We start from the raw sequence: 23662 nt of genomic DNA on the forward strand, positions 1-23662 counted from the left end.
GATGTGTACAGCTGAAGCCTATTTCTTGGAGGCTGTTCGAAATTGCCCCTACTACACTTCTCACTCTCTTGACATTAGGTTTTTGGTCAGACTAGTGTGTCAAATACATGGACAGTATGAATCAATTCTAGCACTACAAAACCGTCCACAGATCTCACCTGATCTCAAGCAGGTACAAGATCGCCTTAATCGCCTCTAGCCCTCTATTCTACGCCTTCTTAAACGATATGTAGCTTCGCGACAGACCGACTGTAATCTCTCCAATAAAAGAGTATATGCCTCAACCATGATGAAAAAAAAACCCTAAACCATCTCGTTTTACAGGACTTCTTTTAACTCCCATTGGTAATAAGAGGAAGTTTCAGAGAGAACTATTACTGAACACAACAAAGTGGATTTTGAACAAAATCATAGTCGTAAGTAATTTTTATAAGAATGTTCAATAAATACAGTGGAATGTTTACAAAGTGATGCACAACCAACCCTGATCAAAAACCTAATCTATTTTCTAAACTATTTCTAATGTCTGCTTTTTAAGTATTATAGCCTTTTGGCCGCGGAGGAATAATAGGAATCTGAGGGCGACCGGGAAGTGTTGGAATTGGCGGAGCCTGTCGTGTAGGAGGAGGCGTTTGTGACGTGTACGAGGACTGGAGAGGTGTTATCGTACACCTGGAAACAGTCGAATCAAATCTCTCTACCACTAACTCTCTCCATCTCACCTGGGAGCAAAATCCTCGATGACGCTGTTTGGAGATGCTCTGTCAGAACCCGTTCTGTCAGTGACGGATCCACTTGCGGTAGTGTCGTCGTCGTTATCTACAATGAAAAAAAATCTCCTCAAAACGATCAGTACTTCGAAGTCAATGGTGAATTCATTCAATGCTCTCAAAATAAGAACCAAAATAACGGACAAAAGAAAAAAAAATATAATGAATAGACTAAATCGAAGGTCTAGAACCTGGGAAATGAAAGAAGAAATATTAACAGAGGGTAGCAAAGTAAAAATAACGTGTAGTCCTACTTGTTTGTCTCCCACTTTTTAGATATCATAGACTCATCCGAATGTACTCAGGCTAGCTGATGCAACGCAGTAGCGGTGCATTGAAAACCTCATCGGAGCATCAATTCTCATCGAACGCATTGCTCAATGGCCCACTCGAACAGATTTGATTCCAACTTTAAGTGCTTGAAGGATATCACGAGATAGACGACATCAGGAACTCTCCAAAAATAGACGGGGAAGTAGATCACATCGTCAGAGAGAGACAAAACTCGCTCAAATTTCACTATTGATCCAAAAACATGAAAAAAAAACATAGAAATAGGTTACACACGCGTCTCCAACAATGCAATTTATTGCGATTAGTATGACCATGGAAATTCGTAATGCGTCTGCAATTTCAAGCGCAAAAAGCTTCTACTGCGTAGAAAGCTTCTACTTCTTACTCAAGTTATATAAATCAAACTGAGGTTGGACGACAGCAAAGTTGCGCGCGTAACAAGTCGCATCGTAGAAGGCATAGTGCAAGCACGACTCTTTCTGGGTTACTCCGCAAGCGTGACTGTGGGCTTCACCCACACAGTCGTGAACTACACCCCTACCACAATATATTCATGGAGAGATCCCAGCTCCGTCAGTCAGTTCAGTTTCCCTTCATCGTGCAGTTGCTTAAAATTTGTCTTCGGGCTTCAGGTAAGATGACATTTTTTTGGTGAGCGTGAGATGAGATTTTTTGGAGCGAAACATGCAACTATTAGTGGTGTACGTGAGCGATCAAGCTCAGATCATAAGCAGTTTAGGCCCAAAAACAGGAAAACGATAAATAACAGACCATCGAACTCGAATTCGTCTCCGTTTGTAATGTTATAATCGCACTCCAGGAACGAAATCGTATCTTCCGAGCCAGATGTCATCGCAAATTTATTTAGTTTCGGTTGCAACGCTTCTGCCCATTCAGGTGATTTCAATTTTACGGACAGAATTTGACCATCTGAATTAGGCGGGGGATTAAAATTGAACATATAAATAATATAAAATTAAGAACAAGCAATAAAAAAATTAATTAAAAGGCCCGTAAGCTCTAACCTAGCTGTATTCCATCCATGCTTAAAGCTGCCAATGCCGCCTCTCCACTCTCTAGGACAATGTGCAATTCGCCCTCTTCAAACCTAAATTGTTTGTTTCAGTTCACAATACTAACAGCAACATTGTATTTGTTAATATATAGGATAAATCTGAAAGAATCATGTTGCGGCTCACTTGCTGAGTCGAATTTGCACAGGAATTTCTTTAAGTTTCCCAGAAACTTGGGGGAATAGCGCTGCAGGGAACCTTCGCATGCCTTTCAGTGAGCAGATGATAGTACTGTCAGGTGGTCCTAGGCATCTGAACGAATGCAAACTTGGATGCATCCTTACATTGAACAAATCCGATGAGTCTGGCTGTTCACTTACGCAATAATGTCCTCAACCAAAGTCACACACTTCGCTTCATTTACGCGATGCACATTCACGGAAAAGAGAGCTCCAACAGGGCGGTGATCTGACGTTTTTAGTTCAGATCGAAAGTAACTAAAATGTACGGTTACAGTGCATACAGGAAGTTATAACACGTGATTTTTTCTAAAAAAAAATATTCACCGAATCAATTTCATTTCCGGTGGATTTCTCTGCTCTTTCCACAGTATCCGGTCAGTCCATGCTGGTGTTCGACACTTTTCACTCGTGTCATAGTCATCCGAGAAAGTGTCGTATTTATAGGTGGGCGCAAATGACAGGGTACCCTCTTGGAAACCGTCAAAAACCTGTAATGAAAAAATCTGCCCGGGACCACGTTTGGTATGAATATTATGTGAACTTAGAGCAACTAAACAAGCTTAAGACATCAGCATACAGTAACAAAGATATCGTTGCTACCATAACGTAGAGGAATTTTCTGGAGTATTATATAACTAAGCGTGCGGCTTAGTAAAATAAATAAATAAATAAATAAATAAAAGTAGTAAAAATAATAACAAATATATAAATAATAATATATAATACACAAAGAATATAATAAATATATATTTAGTAATAAATAATAAAAATAAATAATCTAAGCTAACTAAAAGCTTACCAATCCCTGTGTCTTCTGTTGCAATAATTGGTCAAATTGCCATAAACTCGTTAGATCTCCCAACTGTACTGCCTTCTTAACCTGATCACCAGTGAGATTTATCCTGAAAATTATTTTCAAACCTACTGATCTAGTTTTATGACACTTAGCTTGTAAATAGCAGTAATGACATTTAATTCATTTGATAAGTAAACACAAAACCCTTAAGAATACGTTACAGCACTACAAACAAGTGAAAAATAAATGAATAAATATACTGTTTGGTCGGCAGCAAAGAAATTTTCATTTCATAGATTGATTATTTAAAGCTCAAATATGATTTAAAAAATCCACATTCTAGACTATATTTCGGATAGTATACTTTTTTTTTGATATTTTAGAGCTAATAAGTAAATACATGCGCGTACGCGAATGAACCTTGTTCTTCTCCGAATAAATATTGTTCTCGGAATAAAAGCTTCTACATTTATGGTGAGTAGTAGTAAAATTTAAAAAACAACAATAACAACGAAATCTACGGTTACATGCAGAGCAGTCGTAGAACACCAGCTTCACTTATTTTAGGCTGCCCGAAGAGTTCAAAGCCGCGCGGGCAGCCTTAGAATGCGCAAATTTTCGGATTTTTTTACTGGAAGAAAGCCGTCGAACACTTTTTTGCGCTGCTTGTTACAGAACTCCTTGAATATTCACTCTATGACTTGTTTGTTCCTTTCAATATTGACGATGACCACTTTCAGTTTTCCATGCACAATCAAACTTTCTTCTAATCAACAATAATCATCATTACATCAAAATAATTGTAAAAACTTTGGGTTTAAGTTAGGCAGCTTCGCTGTTGCTTTTTAATTCGAAGAATTTTAAATTTCATATACAAATTAATCTTTATTTCACAACCGCTTTTGAACAAAAATGGCACCAAAGTTACGCACATTATTTTCAAAAGTGAATGAAATCTACACACCTGTAATTAAAATCCCCGAACCAGAATATGACATCATGAGATTCAATATCCCTCCCTTGTGGAAATCTGATCCTCCGTAAAGCAGAGGTGAAGTCTTCATTGCGATCTTTAACCTGTAAAGTGAGAACTTTCCGTGATAGTGGCAAGCCATGCCAACTTTCATTCCAGAAAGGAGAGAAACTAGTGTTCGAGAAAATCAATCCTCTATCTTTTTTTCAAAATCATTCGCGCACGTTTTGTCAAAGTCAGAAAACACCGCCAAAAACAACAAAAATTACCTCATTCTGACCGGCAGCAAAATGCGAGCACACGAAGCAAAAACTCGTAGAATGTACAACCATTCGGAGAGCTACAGAACCCTGCAGTAAAAAAAAATCTGAGACCCATTTTGTACATCATGTCTACTTAGAGACATCACCCCACGGATCTAAGGTGGTACGGATTTCAGGTGGAGTATTCGTATACGGGATCGTAGATTATGGAGAGAAGGGTGATTCCGTCCATTTCTTCCTAACTGCAGTAAAAAAGAGCCCGGATGATACTGCTTCGAGCGTTGCGGAGCGCTATTTTCTACAACGAGTTCGATTTGACTGCCCCAGCCTTGTGCACGCTCCACATCTTCCGGACCGTTTTTTACGGCAATTAGGAAGAAATGTACGGGACCACCCCTCTCTCCATGATCTACGATACGTATACGAATACTTCACCTAAAATCCGTACCACCTCAGATTCGTGGGGTGATGCCTTTAATGCAATAAAACAAACCTTATTGCCAGTAGCTCCTCCCATACCCGTTTTTACAGATGAGATAGCGAAATCTTTAATGTATGGAGCGAGATGTGGACGAATAAAAACAAATAGACATACACCAACCTGAAATCACCAAATCGAATTACTCAGCGTAATTCTAAGAGTTTAAGATGCAAATTCTAAGATGAAGGCACAAAAAATCCCACCAACTGTTCAACGGCAAAAAGAATGTACGAGCCGTGATCGTGGAGAACACGTCGGATCCCTTCTGCCCATAGTCGTTGATTAGTTGTACTAAATTACACCAAAGGTCAAGAATTTCCAGAAGGAATTATCTAGTTGCTGCTTTGCTAGTATCATAAAAGGATCATATATACTGTATTGAAAATTTTCGGACGTTTTTTTTTTCGATTTAGAAAAACAGATAGAAACAAAGCTACCGTGTTAGTATTGCTCCACTTGATAGAGAAGTGCTATAGAGTGCGTCAAAATTACTGATACACAGCGGGCGTTGCAAGATTCATCAAAATTGGGGGATGATGCCTTTACGTATTATATTTTTTGTTTTTCTTGCTAATTGTCATTTATGCGGTCCAGTTTCACAAGTTATCCAGTTATTTTAGCATGGTTAAGACGACAGGTCAACGCCGTTGCATCATTGAACTTCATAGGCAAGGGATTCAGGCGTGCTCGTTCCAGCAACCCCTAAGGCTGCCCGCACAGGTCAGAGCCGCGCGAGCGAGCGGTTTGCCCGCTCTGCGGTTTTGAAGATTATTGACTATTCACAACAGTGCGTTCAATAACCGCCAAACCGCGCGCCCACGCGGCTCTGAACTCTGCGAGCAGCCTAAAGCTTCTAAGAGTGATACGATAGCACATCGAACCAAACAGTAAAAGTTACGTTTTCTTCCGTTTTTCCTTTCGTTTTCTTTTGCGTTTTCTCAGAGTGCAATGAACAAATTACAAGTTGAACTGTTTCTTAGAAATGAACGACAAAGTAGCTGTTATCAGCACCGTACACAGCAATCATAAGCACTTGGCTTCACGAAAACTAATTACATATTTTAGGCTATGGATTCCATGTAATTCATGTGTGACACTCTAAATGTGCGCTACAACTCATTAGAGACACTAACGTGATGACGTCTATAACCAGGATGCGACGGACAGATTTTCAGTGAAAAGCAACCCATGACGAAATTGTGTGGTTCACGGAAGTGGTCGTGATAATATCTAGCTCCTCTTAGTATTCCAGAAACCCGTCTCACCAACGATACAGTTCATTAGGGGTAATAGAAAGATGAGACTTCGAAATGCGTTTACGATTTGAGTTATTACTTGGATCCCAAATGACGGGGCTTGCCTGGGTTCTATCGCGTAATAATTTGCATTGTTCGGGCAACCGGATCGTACAAGGCTGTTTCACGCACCTTTTTATACTACTGAGCTGCTACTACGCTCATCTTTGTGAACTGCATCCCTACCCCATTCTACTCGTGGACAGATTTTGACGCAGTCACTTTCCTCATACGCTAGGATATGGAACCAAAAATGAAAAATCTCAGAATAAAAGTAGTATTCGAAACCAAATCATGTTCCTTCTCAGCAAAAAAATTCACCTGGCCTTCATTAAGTTTGAAGCATTGAGATCAACTAGCTCTTCAACTCCAATAGCAATAATTTCGGGAGCGTCGTCGATTTTGTCTACGGAAACTAGAACAACGCATTGTAAGGAAATAGAAATAATCGAGAAATTATTTGCTCTAACCAAGGGTGCCATTCGGAAAAATCCAATCCGCCATATTTGACTGGTTGCGGAATGCGATGTTATGCATATTTTTCCCTCCGTTTACGTTCCATGTACCTAGAAAGACAGAAGGAAAAAAACAAAAAATATGAAAAGGAGAGAGATGTTGGAGGGAAATGTTACGGAAAAATCTTACCAACGAATACTTTAATCGGATTAGGAGTGGTGACCTCATCAATTCTGCTAACCACATGCTCTACAGCTTCATCACACTCTATAAAAGGCTAGTAAAATGACTGCTTTCGCTGTGAGAGGGTAGAAAAATTCTGATCAGAACCGTCTATGAGCGCGGAACCAATAAGAAACTGAACGTACCGTAGAAATAGAAGTCATCTGAAATATGAATTTATTAAAAATACCATGAAGAATTGATGCACACTACACTGCTCACCTTGAAGAATAGCACTGGGAAGTAAGTTTGCAGCTCTATCGAAAATTCGTGAATCATACCACGCTCCCGTGAGAAAGAGATCAAAAGATTCTTGTTTTGAGTTATCCATGAGATTGTTTTGAATAGTTCGTGCTATCGAACGTGAAGCATCCTTCAGCTGAAATGCTTTCGGATTTTCTTCGGCCTTGATAAGTTTTGTCACGAAATATTGTGTATAAAAAAATTAATCAAGGATGGAAAAAAATTAATACCTTGCTCTTCCCATCAAGTGCTCCAGTTCCAGCATAAATATTACTACAAAGATCGCCATTCTTTTGCCAGAGATCTCGTAAAATTTCTTCGATACGCTGTTCTACATTCACTTTGCCAGCGTCTAAGCTCAAAGAAGCCACTTGGTTTCGTGCCACCTAAAAATTTATAAGACATATGCACAGAATTATGGAACTATTGGAACCTGATGAAAGAGTATCGATACATGCTAAGGTTCAAGGAACCTCCAATGTTGCAATATGGTAAGAGCAAAGTAGGACTTGATGCTAAGTCAAGTACGATGGAGCTCTTAAGGATAAACTTAACTTAACTTAACCTACTTAAAAGTACTTCACAGCGTATAAATCTTAATCGCCTTAGGTGACCATCTGGAATAAAGCGGTGGTTCACCAGCCCTGCTATTAGGTGATTCGGATTCAATTTCCTTTTCTTTTGGAATTCTTGCTTGGTGTACTTAGATCGATTTCGAGGATTAGCTAGAAGAGAGGAGTTTGATGGGATATACATAGCATCAAACCACTTTCAAGCTCTCCATAAAGACGAGATTGTCGGGATGTCAGGCCGTAAATGAAGTTTCACTTAAAAAAGAAAAAAAAAGTTGAAAAGACGAGAAAACATGAATGTAGCTCTTTTTCCTTCCAGAAAATAAATAGCAGATTAACTCATTTCTACACTTGTTAGGTTCGATATTAGAAGAATTCAAGTTGTGAACAGGTTAACAAATGAAAATTAAACGTCTTTTGGTGTAAGGGAAGCTGCTGTTGAGGTCTCAAGCGATCAAATTAGAAAAACCTTTTTTTTTTAACTCTGACAAGAACTGGTTTTAATCATAATAGCTTTTTCAAAATGTCAGCCATTCTTGTCTGCTTTTGTTGAAAAATGTTCTGAAAATCCGATGCATCTTCTTTTTCTTTCCGCCAACGAGCTTTTGGTGAGAATCTATGATAGGCAGGACGCTTCGAGAACCTCCTCTTTATTGAAGGCTTGAAATGGCTCAAGAGTTTTGATGATATGGATCACAGATGCGATAGAGAGGAGCCGAACTCTCCTCAGGTGAAGAGGTTTAGCTTATGGGCTGCCGCTCAAGTGATTAGGATCCCTACGCCAACCATGCAAAAGTGAAGGGAGTCCTTTCAACAACCTCTCAGAAGTGAAAACGGTCCCTTCTTCGAAAATGCGAAAGTCTTAGACATGCTTTTCATCATGTATACGTACATAGCTTCATACCTGTTAGCTTATTAGCAACAAAATTGTCTACCATGCAGTGGTGCAGAGGGTCGGACTATCGGCTCCGACTATCGCCTCTATGATATGGACATCCCATCAAACCCCTCCTCTTTCGTTGAGAAGCCTCGTTATCGTTCTAAGTGCACCCCACAAGAACTACAAACAGGAAAACAAGAAAAGTTTAGGAAAAAAGAATGCAGTGTCCATGGAAGTTTTGAAAACTTTACACGAAAACTTCCATTCTGCTGCACATTTATCCACAGGTCCAGATAAACAGCAAATTTTAAGGAAAATAACATCATATAAAAAATCAGCTCACCAAGAGACCCACAGCAGTCTGCACCGCGTTGGTTCGGTCCAAGCAATCCAGACAGTTCACCCGCAAAACACCGCACTGTTGACTGAAATAACGAGAAGATGGCGTCATGAGGTTCGATCCGCCTTTCTTTATTTTTCGAAAATTAAAATAATTCTTCTAACAATTTAAAGTGATCATTTCAACCGAGAAATCGATTTTACGATTCTGAAAGAAACGTATACTCAAGAAGGCCTGGATCACCTTGAAAAAATTCAACCTTAATCTAGGCATCGCTCAAAAAAAAAAAGCCCCAAACAATCAGATTGACTTTTTTACCCTGCAAAAAAAATTTTCTTCTCTAACCTCTTCACGTTTCCATCTATGGACACATAAAAGGAGTTAGTCTCCATAGTAGAAGCTAGACGCTTGAGCAATCGTCCAAGTGACTCTTTAGAAATTTTCATCTGCGCATGATAATCAAAGTCAACGAACTCGACTGTGGCGGCAAATTTGGAATTTTTATGTTGAGTCTGAAAGAGGTGACGTTTATCCGGAAGAAGAAAATTAAAAGAATCAAAAGCAAATGTCCTAAGGGACGTACTCGATATGCGTCAGCTAGGGCTCGTTCTCCTTCTTTGTTACCCAATAAGTTCACAATCGTAGTCTTACCGTACATCGAAGTAACCTTCAGCATATGTCTGAAACAAAATTTGATTCTCTGAAAAATAGATCAAAGTAGACGACTTAACGCCAAAATTAGTAATCAACGAATTAATTGGTCCAGAAGTGTTCTAATACCTATAATAAGCAGAAGCGGACGCCTCAAATGCCCTCAGTTTCACTTTATGTGAGCCAACTTGAACACCTGGTTGCTCCCAGAACAATGGAACTGAGCCACGGATCTGTACCAACGAGCATTCGCGATCGTCGAAAGTTATTACCTGAGCGGAAAATTTATGAGGTTTTATTAGGAACCATAAAAGGCAATTTTCACTTGCGGAGCTTTCTAAAGTCATTCTTTTTGTCTTTCTCCAGCCGAGCTGGCACTCACTGACAGATTGCGGTCAGTTTTTTTTTTCACAATTCCACGTGCACGTAAAAAAAACTATTTTCGGAGCACTTTCCTATCACTAGTAAATAACGTTTTGTTGATCACCTTGATCACCTTGACTCCCGTTGATCTTCGAACTGGTCGAGCGGGCGCCAGTAATTCTTCCATTTGTCCCGATCGCGTGCCAGAGTAGCCCAGTGGTTCCTCCTTTCGCGTGGGACACGAAGAGCATCATATTTTTCTTTCAGGACTTCGTGAAGAAATCTGACCATCGGGTCGGCGGTCTTCCTGTAGTGCGCTTAATGTCGGAACCCAGTCGCTCACGGCTCTGGTCCAACGGTTGTCATAAGCGCATACGTGTCCGGCCCACCTTTTTTACTTTCCTTGGCAACGCGGCGGCGTCTCTAATCTTCGATCGCTGACGTAGGAGAGAACTTCGAATCCCGTCCTCACTTGCGTGAGCGGGATACCCTCGCATCACTCTCTCAATTGCGCGTTCAATGACGCTCACCGCGTTTTTTCCTGCTTGCGAATGCCGGTTTCCGAAGATGGTCGAAGTACGGTGTGTTGGGGTGAGCACGGAGCCGGTGTTCCTGGTCTCTTCCACATCCTCGATGCTCTTGTACGCTCCCGCCGCTCGTCCCTCCTGCCCAGTGGGGTGGTCGTTCATCATGTTCAGTTCCCGACCCAGATAAACATAGCTGGTGCATTCGGATATGTTCGTTCCGTTGAGCGTGAATGGGACATCCGAGACCCATCCGTTCCGCATGAACATCGTCTTTTGTAGATTCAGCTGAAGACCGATGCATCCACATGTTTCGTCGAATTCGGTCAGCATTCGTTCCGCTTGGCTGATGCTACAGGTGTTACCAGTACGATTTAATATGTAATAATTTATTGTAATAACGTTTTGTTATTACAATAAATTATTACATATTAAATTATTATTATTATTACAGTATTACAATAAATTACAGCTGTATCCACAAAATTCGGAAGTGAATATCACTTTTCAGAGACAAATCCATAGTAAACAACCTGCTCAGTCTCCACAAAATTCGCCACACAACCAAGCGAATTCGCTCCACGAACGTTGAACCGCGTCCCGACCCGTTCGCAACTAAGTCGCGATAGTATGGCGACTCGACCTGTTCGATGGCCAACGTATACTGTACGCACCAAGACCGAACTGAAAATTTCACGTTTATATTTTTTCCTATCGAAACACCTAGTTAATCAGTTTGAAGAAACTAAAAAACCGAAAACACCACGAGCAAATGGACTGAATGGCCCGAAATGAAAATCATATTGCGCGGGTGTGATGTCATTCATTTTTTGAGACCCATTTTTTTCTTCTTTTTTCAAACTTGGAGACTTTAGCGTGAATCTTCCCGTCGTTATGCGATACATCCACCTCAAAAAAGCGGTGTTTTGGCATTTGAGGCTTGCGCGTAATGTCGTTATCCTCTACGGAATTACTCAGAGTTAGAAGTAAATCCTAGTCGAAAAGATCGTAAAGACTTGGAAACTTCTCCCGGTGGAATTCTAAAGCAAGCCAGCAGGCAGCTCTGAAAAAAATCGCGACGCGCAGTTCGCAGACAACTATTGGGCGGATTGCTATGGATCGAGTAATCAAAAATCACTTAAAAATTGGACCCTCCAAGTCATCGAAATAGAGAAAGACTTCGAGCTGGTTCAGCAAAAACTCTATGATTTGAGTGAGCAGGATCTTCATACGTGTGGGTTCAATTTCCTTAGGTTGATCCAGTTTACTCAGCTTTCAAACCCAACACTTATTCTGAACTTTCTGGAAACATGAGTTAGGCAAAAGACAACTTCATCAGCTCCAATTGTTGTTGTACCTTATTTTATTGAAGGACAAGGTCAGCAACATCGACTTCCTTAATTTTTTGTGCAATGCTTGAGAATAAAGTCGAATTTTATGCTACTGTTCCAATTTTAACGAATTTCTTCCTGCTCGTTAATTCATATTTGCTACCGTAATTTCAGGCCTTCTAACGTATCACCAGCTGAACATCTTCCAGCAATATTTTAATGAAATGTATGTATCATTTTTAACCCACCCAACGATGCATTTCAACAGCCATTGCGACGTGTCAACGCCGAATCGTTCAAAAGGGAAGTGTAAACTTCGATTCCTGAATATCATTTCAGTTATGGACATGCATTCCAAATATAGCAGGTTGAAAAATTCCAAAAACCAACCAGAAAAATCGTGAATCGCTGTCAATATTGCTGGAACGACGTTGTGAACATAGCGTAATATCGAATCGTGAATTTGAAGAGTAGTAGAACATTCCCGAAGAAAGGAAACGTACCAGCTAAAATTGCAGGAAAATGTTCTTGAAGTAAAAAAAAAAAGAGCAAGTAGAATACTGGCATGCATATCTGCATAATTATATGGCTCTCAGGGTTTGTTCATATCTTAAAATCACCATCTTTTTTTTGTGAAAAACTCTAGAATTCAGGTAGATATTTTTCAAAATTAAGTTGATTTGTACTTGTCAGTAGTTGTGCCGGCGATAAATCGAACCCCAATGTCAAACATAAACGATTTAACTACATAGATGGAGTTTGGTCGGATATGACAGCATAACTTGGTAACAAGGTTTGCAGTCTGTTTTTTTTTTCGAATAAAAACTTAGATGATTAAGGTGTTGTCTTAACCACATTTGTTTGCAGAGTGAAATCTGTGGCAGTGCAACCGGAGCTGGCAAATCGAGGTTGCCTAATGCAATATGAACCATATTTTCATATTTCTATGCCATATTTTCCACTTATTAACTTCAGACTCATACTCTGAAGGTTTACACTTTTACCATAAGATCTTACGCGTTTTAAACACCCGGATTTCTCAACATATCATTGGAGCAGTTTCTTTTTGTGCATTATCAGAAAAAAAAATTAATTTTTCCTCTGGATTAGTAAAACTGCTAATGCAAGATCATCTCATAATTCTCAGATCTTCCCTTGCAAGTCAGCCACAGTACATGCTATGAAAGGAAAAAAAACATTTTTAATACAATGCTCGAAATGCTCGATCAGTATTTTGTTCCATTTCACTACAATCTAATCATTTCACCAATTTAAGTAACTCAATCCATGGGCGTCGTAGAAGGGAGGAGCATAACCTCCCTTCTACTACGCCCATGGACCTCGTGACAAAACGCTTCCAATTATAATATGCCCTTATTCAACATAAAAAGCATTTCCACCTTGTCAGCGCTAAAAGGCAAATCATTACGCTAAATCTAAAAATCCGCCCTTTCCTTATTCTGGTGTACATCTCTACAGGATTAGAAATTCTTCGCCTTAGTCACAATTACGGATCCAAGTGATAAACCCCAATGAGCCCACATACTTAACGTCCTCCTGCTTTTGGGAGAAATATATAATGCCGGAAATGTATTCAGGGCAAAAGTATTATGTGGCTGGGCTCCATCCATTCCGTGTGCAATCGATGAGAACCAGAATAGCTGTTAGTGGTGTGTCAAATCTCCCGGAGCAGAAATCCATCTTCCTACACAACAACTACAACAGCTCGCACCGATACCTCCGACGTGAACGGAGAACACGAAATGCGCAAAAAGACAACACGAAATATGCACAATATTCTTCTAAGAAAAATCCAGAAATGTTGCATTTCTCTTACAAAACGTTTATAATGCACAAAAGCAAATGGAGCTGTAACATAGGCTTTTCATGAAGTATCCATCAATGAATGAAGATGTGAAAAGGCAAGTAAAAAAAAGTGATTTCGAGTCTCTTCAGCTACTAACGAATAGCAAAATTGAACAAAGCTGATCGTCAGATGAAATAGTCGTAAATCCACGTTTTTTGCACTTTGATGAGCAGTACCAACCAAATCAGGTTGGTACTGCTTTAAACTATTATTAATCAGTTAGCTATTAGTAAAGTATTATTCAAAATGTAGCCGAATGGCTGGAAGCAAAGTTCTAACCTTTCGAAAATAATTAGATTAGGTGACAAGGCTATCAAATACTAGTTGTGATATGAAATTAACGAAATTTTCACGGATTTTTCTCTCTTAAATTCAAAAAAGTCACAAAAGTCGTTGAGATTTAGAAAACACCAGCCTAGAAAACGCTGAAAAAACCTCAGAGAATGGACGCAATAATCATAATTATAATTACTATGTGGACCAATCTGGAAGAATTCTTGTGGAAGCAGAAATTCCCGTTCATGACAGGTAAAACATACTGAAAACTCACATCAATAATACGGGGATCTGTGCATTCCACAGGTCCCACTGTTCGAAGTGAGATGAATTCGCAGGCGGTGATCTTGACGATGTCAGCACCATACAACTGTCCTACCGAAAGTACACCAGTGACAGCTACTAGTACGTGTTCATCTGAAAAGGTTCACCAATCGAATAAGTAGAGTATTTCACCGAATAAAAACGTAGGATAGAGAAGCATGGGAACCTCTGCTTATTCGCAAGATACCCATCAGCCCGTAGGAATCCATAATTTTCGAATATCCTCGCCTCTCCACTTCCGCAGAGTCGGAGTCTTAAAATGCAAAGTAAAAGTGGAACAATCTGATCCTATCTCTACTCACCTTTCAGAAAAAGACAATTCACACCAATTAAAGCAATTTATATAATCGTCTTCGTTACAATAAATAAAATACAAATCCAAGAAAAGAAAAAGAAAACGGTGTTTAAGGATTCGGTGATAAAGGGAAACAGTAGATTTCTCATTATAGAACACAGAAAACCAGTTTATTTTCGCTACATTGATGACGTACAGAAATTAACCGACCAAGTGTTGCAATACCGCCATTCTGAAGAAGAAGGGAGCAGTCGACTGAATTTCTGTCGATAAGGATTGCAGGTGTCTGCCTGCCATCTACCCGCTTCCAGATCCGTACCTCGCGGACTGACATAAAACTTACAACACCTGTAACAGAGAGAACTTCCACTGTGACCAATTATGTATAGTGAACATTAACAGCAGAAAAAAGAGGAAATGGTAAAAATTATCCGTTTATTACTGACATTTCCCAATAATTACTACCATTTCAAAAACAAACCCTTTCTTCCGATTTGAATTAAAAGTTTCCAAAATGTGAATTTCTCAATACAAGAGAATAATAGTAACTTTGGGGCTTTTCTTGTATATTAGAGGATGGAAAGAGGTAAAATAAGATGAAAATTTAGTAACACTTTCGAATGTCACAGAGCAGAGAGGCAAGAGATATCTATATGACTAAGGCATTCATCAAAAACCATTCAAGCAACAGAGACATAATGGAGGAAACGATTACTAAAAAAAAATGAGGTAATTGCAACGGCAGTAAAAAATAACTGCAGTCTTCTAGCTGATCGATAGAAAATCTTAACGCGTTCCGAAAAAACGAGTGAAAGGTGAAATTGAAAGAACAACACGTGAGAAAATCCAACATATTCGCATTCAAAATGCGCTAAATGATCTTAGACAGAACAGAATGTTGGCTAATTTCTTCCAGATGCACTCGAAAAGATGGCAGAGGAACCCTAATCGCAATCAGAGCAAGGGTAAAATCCAACAAGAATTTAAGGAAATTAAGGAAACAAGAATTTTAAAGACAGAGCATCACAAAATTGACAAAGTAGGAACAAGTCTTCGCGAACGGGATTGGCGTATAGGTAATTATTATGCCCAGTTCCCTCTGGTGATTCAGAAAAAGTTGTGTGAAACATCTTGTGTGATCCGGCCTCCCCGACAATAGAACCTACTATGCAGCAGAACAATAGCAATGTACAAGGCGATTGCGGCAACCTATATTGCTAATTTGAGCTACATTACTTGGATTGCGCGGACGTTGGACAACAATAAATGCCTAGTTTTATCGCGTAATAAGTTGCATCGTAGGGGGAACGGGACCACAACAGGTTGCCTTTCACACTTTCTTTCCTGGATCACTAGGAAGAAGTGAGTGGGACCACAATCGTATTCGTAAACTATATCTCCATTCACTATACATGTGTGAAGAGAACATCGATTTCGTGATATCTGGCAGGTTTTAAAGAAGGAAGAAAACTGTGAGTGCAGCAAAGAAGAAACCATGTAGAGAAGAGAATAGGATAATAGATGCACGTATCCTCAGCACTGTTTTCTAGTTCCAAATCCATAGATAAAAGAAATCTGGTAGCTTATGAGACGAACACGACAATCGATTCAACAATGAAGTTCGTCACGAATGAGTCAGTGAATATCTGATCATAAACAAATCGAAAAGAATCAGTGTAATATCGCCGATTTCTAGAAACATTCCCTCAAAGCCTGTTCTTTTTTGGACTCAAAAATATCTTTAAAAAAAACTACAATGGATATTGTTAAAGCCAGCATATCACGAAAGTGACGATCTTAAGATCTCTTATGGACAACATAGAGTTCGGATGTAAAGTACAAGTACGAGCGTTGCGACAGCTTCAGCGACTCCTTATAACGCGAAAGCCTCGTGAGCGCATCTCGTCCGTGAGCCGTTACCCTGAGTTCAATATTGGCCATGACAGATCCCAACATCGTCAATTTCATGATGATTTCTTGAACTGAAATTTTACAGGATCACTTTGTCCATAAGCATAGTGACGTTGTCGATTTTCTGCGTTGATTTTCTACACGGAAGGCTTCACAAATGAAAAGTTAACTGATACTGACACATGCCTACGAGCGAATGAGGGAACAAACAGCTTCTCTAAATAAATATAACAAAATTCGATGGTAGTTTCACTGAAAATCTAAAAACAAGAACAATCAACAAGCTTCCTATAGTATCATAAAAATGAATTTTAGCACAAGCAGAGCATAATTCTAAGAAATCAGACAAAATTGTCTAGTATTTGTACTCATGACGTAACCATAATATCTGTAACCTTAAGCAGAGTACAACGAAATAAACTTTTGAAGTTGTAAAAGAAGGTACTTTTATGAGCTGAAAGAAGCCAGAACTCCGAAAGATCTCAAGTACGGCCTATAGAAATGAGATATCTTATTAACTAAGACAGTAAGATATTATAAATTCAGCAAATTATAATAACTAGATGATTTTTTACGCTACTTATGCTATATGTATCTTCATCTATATGTATATTTCTATAAAATGAAATCTAATCTAAAAAATGGAAATACAAATGAAATAACGGTCAAGAAGCAACAAAGGTGAAGAGGGGAATGGTTTTCACTGTGAAAGCCAATTTCTTTAAAAAAAAAGAAAATAACGACAAGTAAAATTCTTCTTCACATGATGAACTATGTACTACATAGCGAAGCATGTTTACAAAACGGCCCATTGTGAATACTGTCATATATCGCTGCTTGCATGCTTTTGATTTCAGAGGACATAAATCATCACCTATGATTAAAGTAAACGATAAAGTGTTCAGCATCTGCTTGGGATGCACCAGCGCGTTCAGCTCAATTCATAATCGTTTGACGTTTAGAAACGTGTGACTGGCCTATACAATGACATCCTGGAATAATCCCGTAGGGAAGAAAAGCTTGGTTGGCACGAAGGCGGTTTCGCACCTCTCATCGATCGTGCAGACACAGCGGAACCTCTTACCGACTGTGCTGCATCCGCTCCACTTATGTTTAGTAAACAGAATTCTCGCAGATAAAACTTCATGTCTTTGTCCACTTTCAGAGTCGAAAATCCGAGTAAATTCGATGCATTGTGGGTGGAAAACGAGAAAAAAAAAACCTCTCAAAAACTGTTCATAAAGATCCAGACCCAATGGCGGAGGAGGGAAAACCACCGATTCTAATTTTATAATTTCTTCTTTGTTAAACATTGTACGATAATCCTTTTACAGTTCTTTACAAAAGAACTGTAAAGCGGATTCGCATGAGCCGTTGGAGCCGCAGCAATAAAAACTGGACAGTTTTTCGCAACAATAAAAGCTGGGCTTTCTCTTCCACATCTATTACGGAACAAGCGGAACCGTTCTTCAACAATAGCTCTAAACTGTTATGGAATCGAGAGCCTCTATGACTGAAAGGAAAATAGTCGCAATAGATTTTAGAATTAAAAGCATGAACATGAATGCTGAACGCAAAGACAAGACCTTCACTAATAAACAATCAAATAATCTAACGTCATAGCACCTAGTTTGTTTAATCGTTCCCTGGATAAATTCACTGCGGCCGACTGAAACCTGATATCCCGATTACGATAATGTGGGAAATAATAAACTTATTAGTTTACTTGTTTATTAATTAGTAACTCTCTCAAATTCAGAATACCAGGAAAATTTAATTCAATTCACAAAAAATTAATTATTGATTGCATGAGTGCAGGAACAAATTATTCAAAATCGATTGCAAGAACTAAAAGTGCAGCGATTAGCGATTTATTGATAAGCGAAAACTAAACGAACGCATAATTAACAAAACCATTCCTGAACACAGGCCGTGAGAATCGCACTAAATATTAGCAGGATGTAGAATTGTTTGCATATTCTCTTTCATGCAGAGCAGTCGTCAGGCTTTTCACCAGCACCTCTCCAGTTTCGTTTTCCTTCTCAAATAATGAGCGCTTGCACAAATGGAAGTAAAAAAAAGAATTCCTCCAATGAAAAACGCGCACTTCTAGAAGACAAAAACACATATGTACATAACGCTGTCAGAACCAAAACCAGGATCTGAGTTCAGGCCCTTAGGAAAAAAAACGAGTTGAGAATTAAAACTCATCAACACTGAAGTAATGAGGAAGTGCTTTATTTTTAAAGGCATCATCGCACGAATCTGAGGTGGTGCAGATTTCAGGTGGAGTATTCGTATACGGGATCGCTGATTATGGAGAGAGGGGGGGGGGGGGTGATTCCGTCTATTTCTTCCTAATTGCCGTAAAAACGGCCCCGAAGATGCGGCGCATGCACAAGGCTGGCGCGCTCCAATAGAAGTCGTTGTAGAAAATGGCGCCCCGGAACGCCCGAAGCCGCATCTTCCGCGCGGTTTCTTATGGCGATTAGGAAGAAATGAGCGGGATCTCACACGTTTCTGCAGTCTACGACCCCGTACAGTCTTTGACCAAAATCCATATCACGTCAGATTCGTGGGGTGATGCCTTTAAATGTGCTGAACTTCAGTCATGTTCGGGTTTTTCAACTCCTTCCTACGAGACTGAAGAGAATATATCAGAGTTCCTAATTCAAAAGATAAAATTCTTCTGAAAAAATAGGACAACTCCGCTACCTATATAACATAAGTAATAACATAAGTAAGTCTACGTACATCACACAAGAATGCGTTTCTGTAAGCGAACGATTGATGGGAAGATGCTAACAAAAATAAAGAAATAAATAAAATCAAAGGCATATGGTTCTATTTTCTCAAAAGAAAAAATCCTTGAAGAGTTTTAAGAATCTCTCAAGATTGCAGAGTTAACTATGAGTGAGGAAAAACGTTGTCTGTTTGGTTTCCGGAATACGACAAACACCGCCGGTTTGTGATGAACAACAAGAATATGGCGCACAAGTACTTCGCGGAAATGTCGATAGAAGGATCCTCCCATCCATCACCTTCACAAACGCCGCCCACATGCAGCCCTGTGCTACAAATCATGGTCGGAAAAATTGAGCTGCCTGAGAAACTATGGTTTCTCGATGAAATGGTGCTCCGATGATGGAATTCCGCTAGGAATTCGATCCAAAAACCAAGCGTACGAAAGGAAAACATTAACGAACTGCGGCACTGCCGAAAACCCGATACGGATTTGGAAAAAAGACAACTCGACGAGTGAGCAAATCGCCTCACCACTTCTGGCTTGAGGGCTGGCTGCGTCTCCAGACATGGTCCACCTTTCAAATTGGCTCGTTTTACCCGTCAACAGGGATACAACTATCGTGGTACATATCCAGATCTCAATGAGCACTGCGAGGAATAAAAACCATACATCGGTGAGTCTTCAGCGACATGGAGAAAGCTCCCTTCAAATAGTAACATCGTCGTTTTTTGGTGGAACAGCACTCTGAGACACGCCTCGAAAGCCCTGGAAGGCTATTCAAGGAGTCACCTGCGAAGAGATGGCTGTCAATCAGTGCAGTTCTCAAATATGTCCTCTAACAAGTACGGATTCTTTGCTCCTTTTCAACTAATGCCATGCAGAACAAAAAGAGCAATGCAATTTCGACAGCACTCTCCATAAGTTTTAGTGGTCGCTAACATCCCAAGGTAAAGAAGAGGGTTAAGCTCGAAATCATAGAATTGCAAAGTTTAGTTTTTCCTTCACCGTGAGCTAGCATAGGTGTTTACATGAAGACGACGGCGAGATCACCATTACCTAATCACAGATCATTGAAGCGAAGCAATCAGGTATACATCACGACTTGACTGCATGGGACGACAGCAATTTCACACGTAAAATTAACGTTTAGTGAACATTGCATGGCGAAAATTCTTTCATAACGGAACCGCTTTGCGATACGAGGACTTTCGACCGCTCCAAGATGAACATATACTTGATTGTGTCGTTCATTCGTTCAGTACGACGTTGATGGAGTAAATGGGTCCCTCACTTTAACATAACATCTTATATGATACGGCTGGCAACTCCCCGGAATCCATCCCAATAACATCTGGTAAACTCACAGGTGCGAACTCACAGGTAGGAAGGAGTCGGGCCCTTCTCAGGTGAAGGGTCTGGTAGCTCATGGGGTGCAGGGCAAATGATGAGGGTCCTTTCGACAATCGTCCAAAAATGGGAAGGGGTCGGAACTCCGACTCCGACTATCGCATGTATGGATAAATTACTAATTCCGCATCAAGGACTGTACGTTGAGCCTAATTGCATTCCGTCCATACCTCTAGCGTATCCTCTCGCGATGATGGCACCGCCGATGTCTGTAAGATCGGTTTATATCTAAAAGCACTCAAAAAACCGCCAATCGCACTTCCATACAAATGCTAAACATTACGGTAGTGATTTTGTTGTCAATTACCACGAACGGACAAAATGAGGTTAACGCAAAAACAACACGGAAATCGTTGAAAGAAAAGAATTCCAGTGTCTTTGGAGGAAATGCTGTTCAACATGTCTTCCCTAATGATCAAAGTTCTCTACAGGAAGCATCTTATCTCTTTATCAACTTTGCGTACAGTTCACAGAACAACAAAAATGACAAGCGAATAATACATATACGACAACGTTTTTAATTTGCCATCGTAAGTTTTAATTTCACAAGGAAAAAAAACATTTCGAGGGAATTGTAGGTTTTTAGGAGGACTGTTTTTGATCTATCATGACGAGATCTTAAACGAAAAACGTCTGTCAGAGTTACCTGACGGACACAGAAACACATTTGAAATCAGATGCGATGAAGTATGTAATACGGTAGCTCCGGCGCCAACTGTTAAGGTTGATGAACTTGACTTGAATTTGAGCACAGATAACTATGAAAAAAAAAACATCGCTGCCAAAAGGTGAGTAAATCTATCTGGAACTAAAGGAGATGAAGACGAAGTGAACCGTTTATTAATCATTGAGGTGATCATTATCATCAATCATTAATCCAGAACTCCCATTAATTTCTTTCCTCGTAGAAATATTAGCTGTGTTTGCTCATTCAATCTTCCAGACGTCGAAACGAGTTCATTCATTAAAACAAAACACACACACGTCTCAAACAGCCTACCATCAATGATGAGGCGTGTGTGGAAGCGGAGGGTGGTGATATTCGAAATATTCAATGATAATCGGTAAATAAAGTAATACTGGAGGAGATAGTCGCAGGGTTCAGGTCCCGGAAGAACCGAGACTATGCCGTACACGAAACATTTAGAAAGCATCATAATAAAGCTGAGTTCACTGGCGGTCGAATAAAACCAGGAAAACGATTAGATCGTAGGCGAAGGAGAAATGACGAATAATCGTCAGCGATTTGGAAAAGGATGATCGATTAGGATCCTGGTCGAAACATGAATGACCAGGCAAAAGAAATGACAATAGCAAGGTTCACAAGTGTGCGACATATTTGGTTTTCTTCATATTTCAGTTTTCGTACATTTATGTACATAATACTTTTTCGGGTTTACTTCGATGGCCTTGTGTACATGTGCCATGGGACGGCTGCAACAATGGCAAGAATTGGAGTGGTAATGCCGTGCAAAAAAAAAGAGCAAAAATAACAAATTGTTTCTGCGAGGTCTACGATAACAGCGGAAAAAAATGTGACAGTTTGAGGCCGATGTGAACGAAATGGTATGCTTTGATCAAGATATACTAAATTTTAATGTTCTGTACTTAAGAATCAAAAAAGGTGAAGGACCTATTGGTATTTTCCTCACACTGAAGCTAACAAAGCAACCCTGAATTAACTCAAATTTTGTTCCTTCATACTTCCTACCCAGTTCTACCCAGTTTCCGGAGTAAGTCATAACTCAATTTCTAGCATACTATCCAATCGAAAGAATAGTTGCAGTTTTTCCAGAGCATGATTGTAGCTATTTGGTGAATCTATGACTGACGAATATGATTTCAATCCAGTTCTAGACTTCTGTTCCAAACGAAAGTATGAAAGATGAAAGAAATCAAGAAAAACCATAAGCAAACTCGCAGAAATGAGTGGTAAGATAGCAGTGATTGTTAATATTTCAGACGAGAACTACTACTGTTTCATACAACCCTCCATTCTCTTTGGAATCCTGAAAAACAGCGAAAGAGTAGCGAAAAAAAACTCGAGCAATTTTTCCAGTTCACCTCCAAATCAAAGGGTTTAAACCCCATTATTATAAAACCAGCTCTAAGTGGAGTCGAATAAAATGTGGAGATAAAAACAATTGCTAGCAATAACGAATAGAAAACTTCTAGCTAGAAAAGGTTAAAAGCAGGAATAAGGTGGAAAAGAATGACTGCTGCAGTGGCCACTAAGATTTGGATTATTGATTACATTTCCAGTAACCTATCTCTTTGTAAAGGTGCAGTTTGAAATAGTTTACCGACGAATAATTTTTCGCACAAATAACTTTACTCTAACATCCATCGAATGACATCTAATTAGGGATTCCGGAGACGATCCCAATATTTCAAAGTTACACAAAAAAATTTAGCTTCTATAATTTCAAAGAAGATTTCACATAACACCAATGAAAGAGGATAATTGGACGGTAATGGATAATGCTAAGAATACCAATACTGATGAATAATGCTCTTCATAAATATTCAGTAGCGAATGCAATGCTTAGACATTTAGGGAGCGTAGAAAATCAACCGAGGAGGAAACGGACTTCCGAGAAAATGCTGAGCGCTTCCAGTTTCTACATATACTTTCAATTTGAATAGCTATTTAAAAAAAAAACCTTTGTAAAACTGCAATAACAGGTAGATTCGATGAAAAGAATGCAATCAACAGTTGAAATAGAAAATGTGCAGAATTAATTCAGTCCAAGGAGCTGTAATGAAAGAAATCTGATTCAATTATACAAAACTGCTGTTTGTTCCTAATTTGAATTCTTCGAGAGAGAAACAAGCAATCGAGACGCAATCAAGACAAATTAGCAACGATGGATGCCCCGCTTTTAGGGTACGAGCTTAAGGTTAGCCGAACAAGATCATGTTTTCTTAAAGTGAATAGAACCGGACAGGCAGGTCTCCTCTTAACCACGGAATGAAAGCTAATTCATGCAAGATGTACTGGTATTACACCACCAAAAAAACGTCACGCATGAAGGTGAATGTTTTTTCTTCAAATTTCTAAGGAAACGACAAAATTGCAAACGAAACACGCCGGCCGACGGTGAACATTGATTGCGTGGATCGCTGC

At 39.5% G+C, this 23662-nt stretch overlaps 1 protein-coding gene across 1 annotated transcript; it reads right to left on the reverse strand.

Moving 5' to 3' along the window:
* Window positions 1–533: 533 nt before the first annotated feature.
* On the reverse strand, window positions 534–14805 carry RB195_000776 (uncharacterized protein; the record flags this gene model as incomplete). Its single annotated transcript, XM_064197285.1, has 28 exons — window positions 534–672; window positions 723–819; window positions 1836–1994; window positions 2090–2172; window positions 2264–2389; window positions 2458–2574; window positions 2644–2807; window positions 3119–3221; window positions 4080–4192; window positions 4358–4438; window positions 4845–4952; window positions 5036–5123; window positions 6449–6542; window positions 6598–6693; window positions 6773–6850; window positions 6952–6969; window positions 7028–7184; window positions 7279–7434; window positions 8844–8925; window positions 9186–9352; window positions 9424–9520; window positions 9621–9763; window positions 10912–11062; window positions 11958–12032; window positions 12100–12215; window positions 14127–14269; window positions 14343–14429; window positions 14682–14805. The coding sequence occupies 28 exons, from the start codon at window positions 14803–14805 to the stop codon at window positions 534–536; spliced, it is 3162 nt and encodes a 1053-aa protein (XP_064053166.1).
* Window positions 14806–23662: the final 8857 nt, after the last annotated feature.

Source organism: Necator americanus, chromosome IV (assembly GCF_031761385.1).
Source record: "Necator americanus strain Aroian chromosome IV, whole genome shotgun sequence".
NCBI lineage: Eukaryota > Metazoa > Nematoda > Chromadorea > Rhabditida > Ancylostomatidae > Necator > Necator americanus.